Source organism: Epinephelus moara, chromosome 16 (assembly GCF_006386435.1).
Source record: "Epinephelus moara isolate mb chromosome 16, YSFRI_EMoa_1.0, whole genome shotgun sequence".
Taxonomy (NCBI): domain Eukaryota; kingdom Metazoa; phylum Chordata; class Actinopteri; order Perciformes; family Serranidae; genus Epinephelus; species Epinephelus moara.
In genome coordinates, this window is record NC_065521.1 from 39,267,942 (window position 1) to 39,286,193 (window position 18,252).

General features: G+C 42.1%; 1 protein-coding gene across 1 annotated transcript in view; it reads left to right on the top strand.

Annotated features, from left to right (window-relative positions):
- The window catches only part of plxna2 (plexin A2), a 272,248-nt gene extending 261,223 nt beyond the window's left edge, over nucleotides 1-11,025 (top strand). Inside the window, exons 31-32 of the mRNA XM_050064354.1 lie at nucleotides 230-380; nucleotides 5,678-11,025. Of these exons, the coding sequence (XP_049920311.1) occupies nucleotides 230-380; nucleotides 5,678-5,773 (247 nt within the window). The 3' untranslated portion in view covers nucleotides 5,774-11,025. The remainder of the gene's footprint in view (nucleotides 1-229; nucleotides 381-5,677) is intronic.
- The last annotated feature ends 7,227 nt before the right edge of the window (nucleotides 11,026-18,252 follow it).

Below are 18,252 nucleotides of genomic sequence, written 5' to 3' on the forward strand. Positions count from 1 at the left end.
AAAACTGGGATCTTTAGGGAAATAGATTCATAATTCTCTTTCTTCTTGCCAACACTTCTCAACCAGATTGTGTAAAAAGCCTTATGTGAGCGGCTGTAACCAGGCATTCATTGTTCATGAAAGTGATGTTATGGCTCAGAAAGTTTGACTGTATAAAGAATTTAGGGCTCAGCTGAGCTATAACGTTGTCTGGGTCTCTGCGAGTGATGCCTCTCGTCTGCTTCCTCAGGTACTACGCTGACATCAACCGGCTGCCAGCCATTAGTGACCAGGACATGAATGCCTATTTGGCAGAACAGGCCAGACTCCACTCCACAGAGTTTAACATGCTCAGCGCTCTCAATGAGATCTACTCTTATGTCAGCAAGTACAGTGAGGAGGTAAGTGCTACTTCCACACACACATGCACTCACACATGTACATCTAATATAAGCACAATTCTTTTTGATGCTTCCTGCAGGAATCACAAAGGTTCGTCCAACTCACGAGGGGCAGTTTTGCAGAAAAAAATCCTGAGCAGGCAGAAATGGCACAGGAGTATTTAAAAGAAGGTTAAAAGAAACGTGAATCATTATAGTGACTGCAGCTAATGCTTACCATTCCCTAAAAGACTTTGAAATACTTTTAAAAGACTAAAGTCTGACGCTCTCTCACATCTAAAGACAGTTTGAGTTTTTAGTCACACATTATAAGATTTTGTAAAGACTGGGGATCTCGCAGGGTTGATATTTGTAAGACTGCAACTAGATTCCTTTTGAGATTATTTCCCATCCTGCTCCCGATGGAAAATATGACTCCAAACTCCCTTTAAGAAATATGACATATAAACATTTCCTTATCTGTCTGCAAAAATGCATCACTGTAGAAACAACAAATGAAAGACATTTAATATCAAGAGTATTTTTGGTTAATTCTCTAAGCCCCGCCCCTTTGTGATGGTCCGTCAAGCTGCCGCAGTAAGCATGGAGCCCACACTGTAGCTAACTGCACTCCCTGAAGAAATGTTATCATATTTTTGAAGAAATGAAAGAGTGATTCCAGAGAGAAGCAGACAGAGGGGTCTACAGTCTGTGTTTGAAGGATATATCCAGGATGTCAAACTGACTCAGCAGCAACAACAGGTTAAAAAGACAAAGATAGTTAGAAGCTAAAGCCGAACTATAGGCTACAGATCACAGTGTAAAAGTGAACCACCACATCACTGCTGATCGCCACACAAGACAATGAATATAAAGGGAAACTTTGCTGATATTGAACAAGCTGTGTGGCATCACAGTGTGTGCAGATGAATGGGGTTTGCTGCCAGCACCTGGACCTCTGCCGCCAGACGGGCTGGGATCTTCAAACAACGTTCATCTGCACACACTGTGATGACACACAGCTGGTTCAATATCAGCAAAGTTTCCCTGCTTCCCTTCACTGGTTCCAGTACAGCAGGGTCGGTCTTTGTGTCACTGTTATAATCATTAAAAAGCAAAAGCAGCATGTGTATACATTCAGTAGGCTATATCTTCAGTAGCTAGCTAGCTAACCCTACACTTTTCAGGGTTTGATTTTGGTTTTGTAACAGGGAAGAAACGTATGTCTTTTTCCAACCTCTCCGGGTAACGAGTATCATTAATACACGACGTGCCCCAGGCACAACATTTAGCTCCAAATCCACAAAACCAGCCTGAAAATGAAGGAAATCTGAAACGACTGCATTAGAGCTGTGTTGTTGTCAGAGGCAGGACTTAGTGAAGGGCCCCCAACACCATATTTTGCAAAACGTATCCAAACTCGAAAGGTTTGATAAATTTGTATGTATCATCTTAAAAGAAACAGATACTGTGAGAAGAGTCGGTCCACCCATCACTGTTTTCAGGATTTTGTTTTGGCAGCTCTGCCACCTTTTATGCAGTAAAAGTTGACTCCTGCTTGTTGTCTGTAAAACATGTCAGCAACATTCTTGTTCTCTTTTTTCCCTCCATAGCATGGTGAACCTTTGTTTGCCGCCTGTCCTGTTGCAGAACACAGTATCTGTCTGCCCACCTACCATCTTCCACTCATCTGCTTAAGTGCTCTTAAAGGCTGGCAGCTACAGGCAGAGCATTTCCTCCTCCTCATCGGGCCCCGATAGCAATCTATTATTAATCTGTAGCACTGTATGCAGGTGCAGCTCCCACTGCCGTCTCCCAAATCCATTTAAGTAGGCTGCAGCTCTGGCCCGGTTAGCCTGACACACGGCCCTTTGTGAGGCACTGAGTAAGAATGAAGAAGCGCTAATGCTAGGTGAGGTTTTTAACGCACTGCACTCTGCGAGGCAGCAGGCACTGCAGGAGCGATGGCGCGACATGTGCGGAGTGTGCAAAATGAGTTTGCATGTGTCTCCGTGCATGTGTGCATCAGGCAGCAGCAACTGCAGAGGCAGCAAAGTGGGTGTGTGAGATTCATGGAGAGCAAAGGGGAAGCTGACTGGATAATGGGTAAAAAGAGAAGGAACGTACAGGAAGGAGGGGGAGGAGAGAGAAAATAAGAGATAGAAAGAGAGGGAAAGAGGGAGAGATACTGTAGTCCGACATAAAGGTCAGGCTAATGCGTCCCAGAGGAGGAGCTGACATTAGAAGCAGAATGTCTCCATAAATGCACTCTCTTTCTCTTTCCTCCCTGATCTTCCTCCCTACCTTTTTACGCTTCCTGTGATCTGACAGTGTGTGTGTGTGTGTGTGTGTGTTGCTGTATGATTCTGCTCATGAGAGCCCTATATAACGGATAGTCCACTCTAATTCGGCACAGACGAAAAGGACAGAGCAGCACGCTGAGAGCTTGTAGACATTCACTTTCTACTCTCCAGATCAGACACTCCGCCTTGTTAAGCTCAGGTCTCACTAGACCTCTGGGCTTTGGGGAAGTCTACTGAAGACTCCGAGCTGACCCCACTAACCTTCGCCAGTTACGAACAGCTTGGGAACACCGAGGGCAAGGTAAACGTACATTAAAGCGCAGGGGCAAATTTGCGGCACGCCTTTTGTTCAATTTGCGCTCACAATCTGCCTGCAATTAGTGGCTGATTTGCAGAGGCAGCAGCTCATTACACAATCAGCGCCTTGGACTGCCCTCCAGGTAAAATCAGCAAGTGAAGGAGCTCAGGATGGAGTTCAGAGGAGGATTTATCTGAGATCACCAAGCACAGGGAAGAAAACAATACGCTGCACAGAAGTACTCAGTTAATGAAGTAAACAGTCCAAAACATTTAATAAGAGCAGAGTTCAACTTCACCTGAGAAAAACTGTACACACTAATAATTTCAAAATAATTTATTTGTAGGAATTTATACTATCAGTGCAGCAGGAGTCAATAAATGAGACAGGTGAGTGTGGGGGGAAATAAAGTCAGAGGGAGCAGAATGGAGCAGCAGAAGCTCAAAGCAGGGCAGGTGGAGGACAGAGATGGTGCTGATACAAATGATGTTTCAGTAGAATACAGAGGGAAATGTCTTCATCAAATTTTATTAGCAACTAGAGTTACTGCCTCGTGATTGTATGCCTCCACAACCAGGCAAGCTGCAGTTACAGTTTACATCCATGTCTGTCCAGATGCATGTAGACATGCAGTCAATTGACCCTTCGCTAAGTCCCGCCCCTGGATGCAGACTAGCCAATCATAACGTAGCATCGGGCCGGCTCAGACCAGGGTGCGACAGCAACACAGCTGTGCTCCATTGTTTCAGATTTCCTTCATTTTCAGGCTGGTTTTGTGGATTTGGAGCTAAATGTTGTGCCTGGGGCACGTCGTGTATTAATGGTACTCGTTACCTGGAGAGGTTGGAAAAAGATATACATTTCTTCCCTGTTCCAAAACCAAAATCAAACCCTGAAAAGTGTAGGGTTAGCTAGCTAGCTACTGAAGATATAGCCTATGTGTCCCTGCCTTTGCTGAGTCTCTGACTGATTAATACAATGCATGAGTAAAGAAAAAACTTTCCCTTTTAATTTTTGTCATCTTTTCTGTTTCGTTTTTTTTTACATTGTGGGTGACAGTTTCCCCCTGCTTTAATTTATTATTCATCTCTTACCTCAGAATATTTGAAACTACACATTGCATAAGAGTGGTCAATTAATATTTTGTTTGAATCCTGAATAATTGAGTGAAACGTCTGCTGTAGTTTGATGTAAAAATCAACCTGCGGTGGCAAACAGGCGCAAACCAGAAACCATATGTTAAATATGTTGAAGTAAAAGCCACTGCATGTGGATACTGACATCCATATCAAAGGTGATGAAGACATGGCCCATATTGTAGTATTTTCTGCTGTTTTATGATCATATTAAAGGCCTTTGCCATGTGCAGTGCTGCCACTCTGACACAGATTCATCCTGACAAGGCAGACACCAGATGAGAGAATGAAGAGGAGAGCCTGTCTGAATTCCTTTTGAACCCGACTTGACAAATGCCAAATTTACAAGAAATGGGCTCAGAAGATAAAACGGGGAAAGGCTAATACACAAATATTTCTCCATGTTGTCAGAGACACAGACAGTGATGTAATTCTTTTCTTCATTCTTTCATGTGGTGTCCATATAGAAACCTAAGAGAACAGGTTGTACTGCAGCAAGAATCTGCTATTAAATCTAACGTATTATAATTAGGGATGTCAACAGTTTGTCATTAATCAGTTAACCGTTGAGAATTATTTAATTAATTGACCGGTTACGCATGTTGCTCTATAGGTTAATTTTGCTACCCTTCAGTTTACTACTGTCCATCACCTGGATATGGTGGGAGACAGACAGCCGGTTAGCAGCATGAACATGTGGAAACATAGCACCCTCTGGTCTCCACTGTTAAGCTAGCCCTGCGCTAAGCTAACACTGCGCACCATTTAGGTTGCATGGGTGCTAGTTAGCTAGTCGCTCATTCAGTGATTACATTACATTGTGCCCACCCTCTGTTCTCCCCCCAGGTCACCTTAGTGAGTCCATTTTAAGCTGCAAACCTCCTTTAGCATTGTTTACTACATTAGCACTGTTAGCGCCGTTCGCAGCATCAGCAGAGGTAGTAGTGCTAACATAGTTAACCATGTTTAAGAAGTTTGCGGCTCAAAATGAAGCTATATACAGGGTCATGGCAATCCTGAAAATGTCATAGGATTGTACAATCACATTTTCCAGGCGGATGGCACGATAGTGGGTTCCTGTTTCGAACCCAGGGTGGGGAGCCCTTTTGTGTGGAGTTTGCATGTTCTCCCCGTGTCAGTGTGGGTTTCCTCCAGGTACTCCAGCTTCCTCCCACAGTCCAAAGACATGCAGATTAATTGATGACTGGTGTGAACGTGTGAATGGTTTTCTGTGTCTGTGTTATTTGTTTGATAGTCTGGTGACCTGTCCAGGGTGTACCCCACCTCTCGCCCAGTGTGAGCTAGGATAGAGTCCAGCCCCCCCGCAACCCCCAACAGGATAAGCGATTATAGAAATTGAGTGAATGAATGATTAGATAGTGCTTTGAAATGCGATGCTAAAGCACAGAGTCAATGGAGAGAAGAGAAAAGAAAGGCCTCTTGTTTTCGCATCATTTTGTGTTTTCTCTTTGGCTATTTACTGGCTAAATTAACCGAAACTGACATCCCTAATGAGAACCAACAAGGATGCAGTGGTGTTTTTATGGCTGGTGTTTGACCACAGTTTTTCGCTCTGTACAGATCACAGCGGCCCTGGAGCAGGACGAACAGGCGAGGAAGCAGAGGTTGGCCTACAAGGTGGAGCAGCTTATCTCTGCCATGTCTCTCGAGAGCTGAGAGTGGCCGCAACTCAACGAGAGAGAGAACGAGAGAGACAGGACCACAGTCTCTTACAGGACCTCCTCGAAAAAAGGTCCAGCATTACTTACCTCTCATCGTGGGAGCTTCAACCACGAACCAGACCTGGGACCTCTCTGCATCCACAGCCGGACAGACATACAACTGCTTTAGTTTGTGATTCTCTCACCTCCTTCCATGATGGCGCCAGCTAAGGGCCCGCGGACTGCAACAGAGGCCCTGCAGCTGGAGCCGATAATGGCGTAAGGAAGGAACATCAGCAGAGGAGGCAACAACATGGCTTGTATTTATTTATTTTTTGTTTGTTTCTTTTTCTCAAAGGATATTTTCTCTCAGTTTGACAGGAAATTGTATGTCGTGTGGGGGAGGGGGGGGTGTGTGCGTGTGTGTGCATGAGTGTGTGTTTGTGTCGTACTGAGGAAGACTCCTGCAAAGTCCGCGAGAGCGAATGGAGGAACAGATTTATTCTCCACTCAGTCAGAAACTCACATCTGAGTGTGAAATGGAGACAAAAAAAAAAAAAAAAGGCGAGAAGCAGAGAAGCAGCTCTCACGTTGGACAGCTGAGTTTGCATTCAGATTTCTCAGATTTTATTTTTGTACTTGTACATTTGAATATTATCAGTTGCAGTTGAAATATCCACCCAGGATCCCAGAAGTGTTGTTGTATAAAGACATAAAGAGCGTAACGCTTCATCAGGGCGGCGTGGTGGTGAAAGCAGGCCATGGTCCATGTCTTCTCTCACTCCTTCCCTCCTCGAACTGATGCTTCACACGACACGGACAAAACCTCTGCTCTTTATCCAATCAGAAGTGTACAGGAAAACATGAAACTCGTGCTCATCATCTAAGAGTCGACGGGACTCGTGGTGGTCACAGTCCAGCCAGCATGCTTGCACCTAAACCTGAGGATGACGGAGATGATAGTGTATTTTAGGAGATGACCTTAAATCAGCATCAACCTGGTGTCCGAGGCTTTTTTTCAGCAGTTAGGTCATCTGTGTATGTACCGGTTGCCAATCAGTGTATGTGAATGTACAAATGTTTTTTAATTTGTTTGTTTGTATGTCTATTTGAGTTGTGCAAACAGAAAGGGGCTCAGTTGAACTGAGCTCCGTAGATATTTGCAGTAGCTCGTCAAGTGAACAACTCCATTTGTCCGTCCTGGCTCCAGCCCGTCCAACTGCTTCCCAAACATTATTTACCCAAAATCACTTTGTGCTAGAGGAGAGTGTGTATCGTCCGCACTGTGGCCGTCACGGCTGTGACTCAGCTGCTCACACGGCGCAGTACATGCAGCTAGCAGTTAACAGAGACCAGACAAGAGCAATTTGTCTCCGTAGGCTGAAACTCTCCGTTATATAACCACGGTTTGTATCTCTTTGGGAACTTGATTGACTTTATGTGTACTTTGCATGCATGCTATCACACATCTGAAGTGTTCTAAGGGTCCATCTTTGATTTTTATCAAGTGCCAATGAGTCGCCCTGGGTCTTGTTGGCTAGTTTTGATGTTAGCTGATGGGAGATCTTACCCAACCACCACCCATGTCCTCGCACAGACAATAAGAAGCTTAGCTCAGTGGGTTTCAGCCCAGCCGCCAGAAGAATATATGATGATGTACGTTCCTGCAAACCACAAATACATTACAGTTGTATCAACATTCCTAAAGTGGCAAAGTATACTAGCTGACTTTGTCACTGAGAGGTGAAAGGGATGGTGGATTGCGTGACACCAAGGCGAGACTCACCTGCCAAGCTGTGTTTCCAGCGGCTTTTTAGCCACTCAACTATGGATGTTTCTAGCAACCTGTCAGAATCCACTTTGGATAGTGTCACAAATTTTTTTTTTACAGAGACATCGACAGCTTCTCCAGCCATGATTGTGCCACTACAACCGGGTTTTTAAAACCCAAATATGATCTTTTCCTAACTATAAACATGTGTTTTTTGCACCTTAACCCCACCACATGTTTGCCACAGTGTTGTTGAAAGGTAAAGAAACATAAAGCGTCAACTTATCCACTACTATCCGTTTCAAATATTGTAAATGTCACCTCAGACTTCCGTGTGTCCTTTGCGTTGGCACAGATTCAGCCACTAGATGGCAGAAGAGGGCAAGGGCAAAGGATTTAGACAGCTACAAACATGTCGACGGTGGAGGAGGTCGTAATAATGTAGAGACAGAGAATTATTTCTACTTAATTACTGATTCGTTCTGCAATTTTTTAAATGTCTTCGTCGTCTCTTTCAGTGGGGGCATTGAACTACGCTACACCGCCCACCGATCTTCAGTGATACTGCTCCATTTCGTCCGTATCATCCGATTAAATGAACGCAGAGTACGGCTTCCTCTGTTTCCATGTATCTAACACTGAGCATCAGATCAGAGTTGTGGTTACCATGTTTACCCCTGCAACCTTGTTTCACCACCGGGTTGGCGTTACCAGTGGTAATTGCGAATGAACGGCGTTGCAGTTAGCTCCCATCTGGCCCAGGTGGTGCACATGGCAGAGCGGCCAAGTCTAACGTTAGATAACCATTGGAGACTGGAGGATGGGCAGTGGGTGCTATGCTTCTGCATTCTAACGTAATTAGCTGATTGTTTGTTAGCAAACAGAAAATAAAATAAAAGGCAAGACATGTATATCCCATAACATTAAAAAGAACGACAACTCTAGGTCTGAAAGCACCCTGAGTCAATGGAGCGCCACATTTTTTCTTAAAAATTAGCGGTTCGTTACCAATTAATGGGTGTCGGTCTGTCAGAAGGAAAATCAACGGAAACTAACATCCCTAATTGTAACCAGAAAGGAAACAGTTATGTCTATTTTACAACTGATATTTCAGCAGTTTCTTTTTCTTCTGTTCAGATCACAGCACTCCGTCTAACACACAGATGTAATGTATCGGTGGTTTGCAGAAACATACAATGCCAATATTTTTTCTGGCGCCTGGGTTGTGGGTTTAGTTTGACTAAGTGCCAAAAGATCCTGTTGTTTCCAATAGCTCATTAATGTGTCAAAAATCGGTTTATGCTTTACAGAGGGAGCAAAGCTCTCATTTTGGAGTGTAGAGCCGGTTAAAGTTGAAGCTCATGTAACTGGAACGGTGAGTTCTGAAACTCATGAAAGGTACAAAACATAAGCAGGAGGACAGAGATCTGGGAACGAGGGACAAAACATGAAAAACGCATAAAAAATAAGTATGTTTCATGTGACGTGGACGCGTCTCCTGACTGAAACCAAAAGTGAAAAGGCTGATGTAACCTTCCGACTTCCTAGCTGGATGACAACAAACTGTAGATTCCATCCTCTGGATCGGTAATTTCATTTTCTTCCGGGATATGTGTTTGCTTGTTGTTTACATCAAGTACTTGAAAATAGGTAGTATTAAAGGTTTGCACAGTATACTGCAGTTGTGTGTGTTGAGAGCATGACAAACACCAGTAGTGGGTGAAAGGTGCTTCTTCTCTCTGTGGCCTTAGATACCCACCTGCTCAGTGTTCCTGATCTTATTAGTCCTCGACTCGGGCACAGTCCTTTCGGCGCTCCGGAGCCCAATAGTTTTTTCGGTGATACCCAGCACCGGTGCTCTGCTGAGAACTGTCTTAGCGAGATAAAGTAAAAAGGGAAGGTGAAGAGGGTACGGCCGGGCTCTGGCAGACATTGCCTTGCTCAGCACTCGGCTCGCCTGAGCTGTTTGAAGAGAAGTGTTGAGAAATGAGGAGAGAGGGAGAGGTAGAAAGAGAGAGAACCCCTTTAGCTCTAGTTTCCTGCTCCGGCTTTGAAGCTGCTCTTTGATCTGAGTCAGTTGTGTGCACAGTGTGATCAGGAGATGGAAAGAAAGAAAAAAAAAAAACATCAAACTAACAGGCAAGGAGAAATGTAGGATGAGGTGATGATTGACACGCTATTACTGTGTCCGGCCAGTGGGGGCAGAAGTGGGAAAATAAGTAGTTGTAATTTGTTCCCTCATCTGAAAAAGCACCTTCTCGCTCCCTGACCCCCGTCTAGGTACACAATGGCGCACATATACAGAACATACACGAAACATAAAGCTTCTTCCTTTTTGATTAAGGTGTCTTCCCAATCTCAGCAAATAGAAATGTATCCTCCTCATACCTCACATTGCTTGTATGGAGTAATGCTTTTTATCATTTTAACAGGACCTAAATGCCTTTTTTCCTTTTTGCAAGGGATGAAAAACAAATGTATGTTTATTAGAGTCTTTCCAACTCTCAGATGAGCTCCCCTGTATTCAGAAAATGTGACGAACGTAATCAGACGCACACAAATTGGTTGGCTTTGATTTTTCTCCTCTCATTTATATCAGGATGTTTCCTTTTTTTGTCTGGCGTGATTTTTGCATGCATTTTAATTTAGTTCTGCCTGGTATTCCATATCGATCCACGCCGTCATTAGCCTAACTGCAATTCTTCCCGAAAGCCCATCTGTACACGTCTTGCATCACAGCTGAATGCACCTTTTCTTTTTTTCTTTGTGAAAGAGATTTTTTTGTGTTTCCATGCTGTACACTCATTTCTGGGAACATTTTGATTCAGTTTGAACTGAAAAAAATAAAAGTTTGTTTACTCTTTCTGCAGCGCAGAATCCCATTTGACTGCCAGTTGTGTGAGATATGGATAGATGCTCATGAACACAACCTCATTTCAGCTCCAGCTGATTGCTAATTGAAAATGCTTTGTGCACTTTTTTATGTTGCTCTCGGTGTAACGTGTTGCCGAAGAGATGGTGTTGTAGTTTTGACTGGCACGTGTCATTCCTTATACGAAACAAAGCATTTAATCAGCATTTTTTTTTTGGTTTGCTTCACGGCATCTGACAGACGAATCGAAATCCCGATCAGTGTATCAAGATATCACCGAGTATAAAATGAGTATCCTTCCATTTTAAACACATTGTAAACAAACCCTTTGTAGACACTGGAGTTCTGTAAAATAGTAATTACTGGCAATGATGATGATGACGATGATGATAATAATAATGGCTGTCTGTTCTTCTTGTTTTATAAAAGTGTTGTGAAAATTGTAAGAAACTTTAAAGTATTTAAAAAAAGGTTGTTCTCTTGTTTTTTTTTATTTGCTTTGATTTTGTTATAATATATTATTGTGTACCTATTGTAAATATGAAGCACACCTATTTTGCAAGCCAAGGATTCACTTTGTACTGTTGTTATATATAAATAAACTTTGCTGGTTAAAAATTGCATAGAGCCGAAATCTGTATTCATGTCTTTTTGTTGAGCGACCTACCAATTTGGACAAATATGGAAGAGGGGACCATAAACACCCTGACACATTGAAACTACAGTTCCCATAATGTCTTGGGGGATGTAAACAGGAGGCAAAATACCGCTCCTAACTTGTTAGTTTACAGTTACTGAAACAACAGACATTTCAATAGAACAACAAACATAAAACAGAATTAAAATGATGGGTTGTACAGTAATATTTTTATGGGTGCCAGCGTATATTGGTATCAAAGGGAATAAAAAGGCAGATTCAGTTGCAAATGAGGCTGCAATAAACAATCACACTGATTTGGTAGTTAGCTTCTGCAAAACAGACATCAAGAGCATCATTACTAACCAAACAGTACACTATTCAAAACAGGTAAACATAACACAGGTCGATGTGATTACTGTGGGCAAGAACAAATAGTAGAGCATGTTATAGCAAATTATTGTCAGAAATATGAGGAAGAAGAGGGCATTTGTTTCAAAACCTCACAAAGATAAAAGCACAGTTTGATCTAATTAGATATTCTACAAAAGAATTCAAGAAATTAGTGTTATTATTATTCCAGTGTCTTAGACTGTGTTAATTATCACGACTGAGAAGTTTCTTTTAAATAATATTATACATAGGACACATTCTCATCCGCACTCCATGCCATTTGGTGATATAAGTAGTAGTAGAAGAAGAAGGAGAAGCTGAAGCTAACATAGCATGTTAGCATGTAGGCTACAATTTTGTTTGCATGTTTCTAGCTCACATTTGTTCATATTTCGACAGTGTGGCACTATTAAAAGTATGCCGAATTAGCTATTAGCAGTTCCTGTTAACAATGTACCCATGTATATTCCGACAACTATCGCGGAATTACTTGAATACCGAAGAAAACTTTAAAATGCTGTGTTTCTCATGCAAGATCTGGAGTCGTACGGAGCGTCTTTTTTCAACTATTTCTACGCAGATTTTCGGACGTTTAAACAACATGGACATCGGACATGGTGACATCCTCGGAAAGTGTAAGTCACGCTGAGTATGAGCATTTGTGTATTATGTCTGTGCGTGTACATTTGCCTGAATTATGACTCGGAGAAGAAGTACAGTATAGTCGCAAATTGTAGAAATTGGGTTCTAATGTAGCTAATGCTAGCTTGAATGTCTCCATTCACTGTGTACCACTGCTGCTGTTGATTAGCAGGGGGTCAAACCACAGTAGTTAAATTCCTGTTGTGTTAGCATACAGAGGTGCATTGTCAGACAATGGGCCCCTGGGCACAGATATAGAAAAGGACCCCCACCTCTCCTACACACCTTACAGTTGTTTAGCCTCATTTTGTGCAGTTGTTTTGCATGTATTTGTATCATAATGCATCTTGTTGTGGTTTTGTATCTCTGTGAAGATGTGTAGTGTCTTTTTGAGGTAATTTAGTGTAGAGGTAGGGGCCCTAAAATAATATCACAATGTTTGAGAGTATTTTTGCGATATTGATAAATATAATTTGTTGGTTAGAATTGCAACAAAATAAGTGATCTAGTTTTACAGTTTGCTTCAAATATTCAGTAAAAACTAAACAAAAACAATATTAATCTTGTCACAGATTATGTGACAAGATTAATCCAAAGTCTGGGGCTGTTCATAAAACATTCAGGACGCCACAGTTTATTCCACACTACTGAAGCTGCTCCTCTTTTTGGAACCACCACGGCGTCAGTAATAACTTCGCTTTTGTCCATGCTTGTCGCTGCCATTCATAGCAGTATGATGTCAATATGTCAACAAATCGAAATATTGCGAGTATCACGATATGAATTTTTGATGTGATATTAAGAATTATACCGTAGTATCGTGAACAAGATGGTTGTGTCACTCTGCAGTTCCTTTGGATCTCTTTATGGTTATTTTGAATCACTTTTCAGTCATTTTTAATTTCAGTTGCATTTTGCAGGCGAGGGCCGGGGGCCTCCTGACACTTTGGGCTCCTGGGCCTGTGCTGGTAGGCCTGTTCAGTAGTCCCCTCATGCCTGCATACACCTGTCCCTTTTATCCCTGGCAGTACATTTGCCTCACGTCCCTCCCTCCCCCACTATTTTTGGAAACCTCTATCCTAAGGTGATGCCAATTCTGGCCTCAGTCAGGTACATCCCCAAACTCACAGGCGCCAGGGAGACACAGGCCATCCCTCTCCCATCCCCTGTAGCTCTGGCTTCATCCTCAGATCCTGCATTTCCCACTCACTTCCTGGCTGGCGGCTAACAGAATAACCCATTGCCGTAACGTGCTGAATTGTGGTCGTTTGTCTTCATGCAAGTCTGTTAGCTCGGACTGGACTCAGCTTTTCTGCGCCACCGCAGGGCTCTGCAATCACATTAGGCTGCTAATGGAAGTGTGGGTCAGTGTGTTTAGCCGGAATGAAATGGCCCTGAGGTCAGTGATTCCGCAGAGGATGATTGTGGATGACCACTGACGCACAAGCTCATACATTAGTCCACTTTCTGGATGCACCTGTCTTTTATTGGCGAGGAAACGGCAGGATGTAGTCGATGAGTGGGCAGAGAGAGAAGCAGGAAGGAGCTTCAGGTGCATGTGAAAGCGTTAAGTGAAGTCCATGAGCAGAACACTGCGTCTCTGCTGTATCCCGTAATAGCCATCACATTGTCATTGTGATTGTTTTCATCATCCACACTGTGAGAAAATAAATTCTGGCAACCACAGGGCTACCGTCACTTTGCACCACATGAATACCCAACAGTGTCATACCTGTGGCAAAAGCAGATTAAACTGATTATGTAGAGACAGACGGAGGAAGGATCATTTATCCATTCTGTATCACATTAATGAAAAAGTGCAGTTTGACACAGTTTACTGAGGTGAAGTATAATTGACGCTTCTCAGCTTCCTGTTGCAGCCAGTTTATCAAGCAATATGTATTCTATATCTTGAGTCCCTCGGCCACCCCTGCTCCCGTATTTCCTCTAGGGAAGGTCTAATCCCCGCTGCTTCTAATCCTGTACTGCTGAGACCAATTCAAATCCACGCGGGACTTAACGCCCTGTAATGCCTTTACAAGTAGTTGCATAAAGCTGACATCCCATTCGTTCTGGGTAGGATTCTCAGCTTGGATTACAAGGCAAATTCTGAAATAATTACGGTAATGTGAGTTGGCAAAAGAGGATGCCAGGGGTGATTTCAGCCCCATTTTGAAGAATGGTCGGGTATTAATTTCTCAATGAAACAAACCCTGACACCTTGTTGGACCGCAGTGCTGCTCAGTCTAATCCTGATCGTTGTTAAATGTCTTTGTTCTCCCTTCGCCACTGTTTGAGATCATCTTAAAGTAAAGTGAGGCAAACCACTGCATCAAGGATTTGTAGCTCTCACATGTCATTCTGTAGGCCAGCCATAGTATATGAGCTGAGTGTTTTATCCAAAGGTGGTGGGGATGGTGGATGGGGTGACATCCAGGTGTGATGCCTGGCAAGCTGCAGACCACTATTGAGGATCAATATACAACAAAACTGTTTTTTTAGTGAGTCATCGCTGTGTCTTCCAGCAGCTTTTTACCCCCCAACCATCAGTGCTTTTTAGTGACTCATTGCTGTTTTTCCACCGTGAATAGTGTCATGAAAAGGGGTTGTTTTTATGGAGACATTGATGCACTTCCTGCCAGATAGTGCCATTTAAAGAGATTGTGTTTGTACAGAGACATCGCTGCATCTTTCAGCTGCTGTGTAGTCACCAAAATGGGGTATCTTAAGCCCAAACATGTTCTCATCCGTGGCTTTTGTGCCTAAACCCAACCATACGTTAACCACAGCATTAGGGGTCGACAGATAATCGCCCTGGCCGATTATTGAGGCCGATATTATCAATTTTTAGGGTTATCGGTATTGGTGATTTTTTTCTGCTGATATGTTGTTTTCTTTGGCTGCGCCCCTGGCGTGCTTCTCACTGCCTGCATGTACCACTCTAGGCTCTTAAAAGCAAACTCAAGACCTCCCTTTTTAGCCTGGCTTTTAATTGAGCTCTCCTTTATTTTATTATATTATATTTTATTTTATTTTTAATTGTTTTTCATTTTGTTTTTTAAATTTTGTATTCATGATTATCATTAGGGTTGGGTCGGTTCTCGGTAATACCAATTCGGTCCGGTACTCCGTCTTGGACCGGGTTTTATTTTTTGAGACCGACCGGGCCGCATACTCGGGCAGAACGTACGCGGAGCGGACACCGCGGAGGTCCGCCCGGTAAAAGTGGACGTCCGCAAGCCCTGTGCGCNGCGGCCCCAAGTGGCGAAAATCCGGTATTACTGACTTGATGCGGTTTTTTACAAAAACCGGACCGGTTGTTTTTTTCTCATACCGACCCAATCCTAATTATCATGTATTTATTTATTTATTTTTATTAATCTGTTTTTGCTGCTATATTCTTCAACTTCGTTATTTATTTATTTTTAACTTATTTATTTTCCTATTTAATGAAAGATCTAAAATTTCGTTCTTTATTCTGAGTCTTTATCCTGCCTCTGGTGTTTCCTTAATTCTGTGTCAGCTGTGATTTTTACAGCATATATCAGTTGTAAATATCAGCTATCAGTATCTCTGTTTGATAATAATCGGCATCGGCTCTGAAAAAACCATATCGGTCGATCCCTACACAGCATTGCTGAAATGTAGAATCTTAACATATCCACTTCATAATAACTAGACATAATGTATCTGCAGTTTGCAAAAAATGAACAATGGCAGCATTTATTTTGGATATTGGGTTGTGTCGTCATGTATTTTATGTCATGTATACCGCATATTGTGGTTTTGGGTGACTTGTACTTCTAGAGCAGAAAAGCACTCATACCATAGGTTAGATTTATGGGTGACAAATACAGGTGTCCTTGAGCAAACACCCCAAGTTGCCTCTGATGAGTGCATGAAAAATGTGGGGCATTGTGAGGTGCTTCACACCACACTCCATATCTGCACCCCATATTTCATTTAGATCTATATGAGCAAGTCACAGGTTGTATATTCTGTTCAGAATCAGCTGTAGCCCTATTTACAAGGATAGGTTTAGCGATAGTCTATGTTTTTTTTAGAAGAAGAAGAAATACTTTATTAATCCCCGAGGGGAAATTCAGTTTTCTATCACATTAAATGGAGAGGTGTCAGTGCGAGGGACTGCCCATTGACAGGCGCCCCGAGCAGTTGGAGGTTTTGTGCCTTACTCAAGGGCACCTCGGCAGCTACCAGTCCACTCTCCATATTTGGTCTGGAACGGGGATTTGAACCGGCTTCCTAACCCTATGGACTGAGCTACTGCTGCTCTAGTATATTCTCAGCAAATCCAATGAAAAGATCAAAACCAACAGTGTATCAGTCTCTCAATACTTTCCTGTATAAATCTGTTAAAAATAGGTTTATTGATGTATATATTTTAATTTTTAAAAAGCCTAAATAATATTCTGAAACAGCTCGGCACTGTAGTATTTTGCAAGCATTACTCAGACAGGAGTAAATAGTGCATTTGTGGAAGGCTATTGTCTGCCGGAGATGGGTAACAACATGGTGTATTTACTGTAGGATCGACTCAAAATGGTGGTGGTCGTGTTCATTATAATGAAGAAACATGTTACCCAGTGCAACAACGTGGCTCTTTTGATGTGTTTGAATAGTTAATTGGACAGCAATGGGGTCTATGGCACAGAGGAATAAGCTATATCAGTCTTTAGATACACAGACAACATATATTAGTATAATCAGCTCAGTCTTTCATAGTGTTTGTTGACAACAAAAAAATATATAAGCCCAATTTTATCTGACTTATTCTTTAACAATGTTTGACTTTGACATTTCATGATTCTGCAGTAGTAGTAGTATTATCACAAAGCATGCCTCAGGGAGCTGTGCATTTGAAAGCAGCAGTGAGCAAAAAATGTGTAGATGGATAGACAGAGATAGTATGGGTGGGGATAAAATCAATACAGCATAGTATTGTGATATTTTTGTGTGGCAATATCGTATCGTCACACAGTGCCAAGTATCTGTTTTTTTATAAGTTATTAATATGACAAATACAAATTTAACTTCAGGTAGCCTACTAGAATTATATAATAAATTGCTTTTTCAGTTCACTAGAAACATTTTGCTGCAAAAAAATGGCTGAAGTGAGATGAACAGACTTCATCTTATTAGAAAACTGATGTTGACAAAGTCTTCATGTGGGGACATAAAAATTAAAATCGCACAACATTGTATTATGGCTTAAGTATCGTGATAGTATCGTATTGTGGATCCTCTGGTGATTACCTCTCCAGATAGATAGATAGATAGATAGATAGATAGATAGATAGATAGATAGATAGATAGATTTGACAAGATTTTAAACATACATGACAGGCTGATCACAATGACAGACTCCATTTGCTTATTTCCACTGTGCACCTTTATTGCAGTAACTACACCAAATTCACAATGGAGCAAATATTGCAAACCTCGTGCAAAACGCAGCACAAGAATGTGGGATTGTGGATATAACAATTTCAATTCCATTTCAATTTCAGTTTTATTTATAAAGCCCAATATCACAAATCACAATTTTCCTCAGAGGGCTTTACAGCATACGACATCCCTCCCATTCAGTTAGCGGGATACCTCCATGTCAAATGTTTCTCTCACAGGCTTAATCTGGCCTCGCAGAGGGCGCTAAATCTGCCAGCGGTTCAGTTTGTCAGGTGTATGCAGCATTTCTGACAGGTTTTATGACGGTGTTGGTCAGTCTGTCTGCTTTGTGTCACATTTTGCTGCAATAAAAATGGTTAAAGTCAGATGAACAGACTGAAAACTTTATCTTATGAGGTAAAATTGGTGTTGGTTAGTGTTGTTGATAATTTGCAGTTGGAATATAAGGTAATAAATTGCAATATATTGGTATTGTAATATATTTTTATCGCAGTAACATTTAATATGCAATAATATTGTATCGTTACCTAAGTATCGTGATTATATCGAATCGTGGGTCCTCTGGTGTTTCCAACCCCTATCATTCATGAGAAATAAGTAATTTGAGGTGTTTAAATTGCACTGATTAGAGGTGATGGAGGAAATGAGTGACGGGGAATGAGAGGAAGAGTTGGGCGATACAATCCGACACACATGACCGTCTGAGCAGGAGAAAGTGAAAGTAAACAGAGATGCAGAAAAAGCCCACTTTTG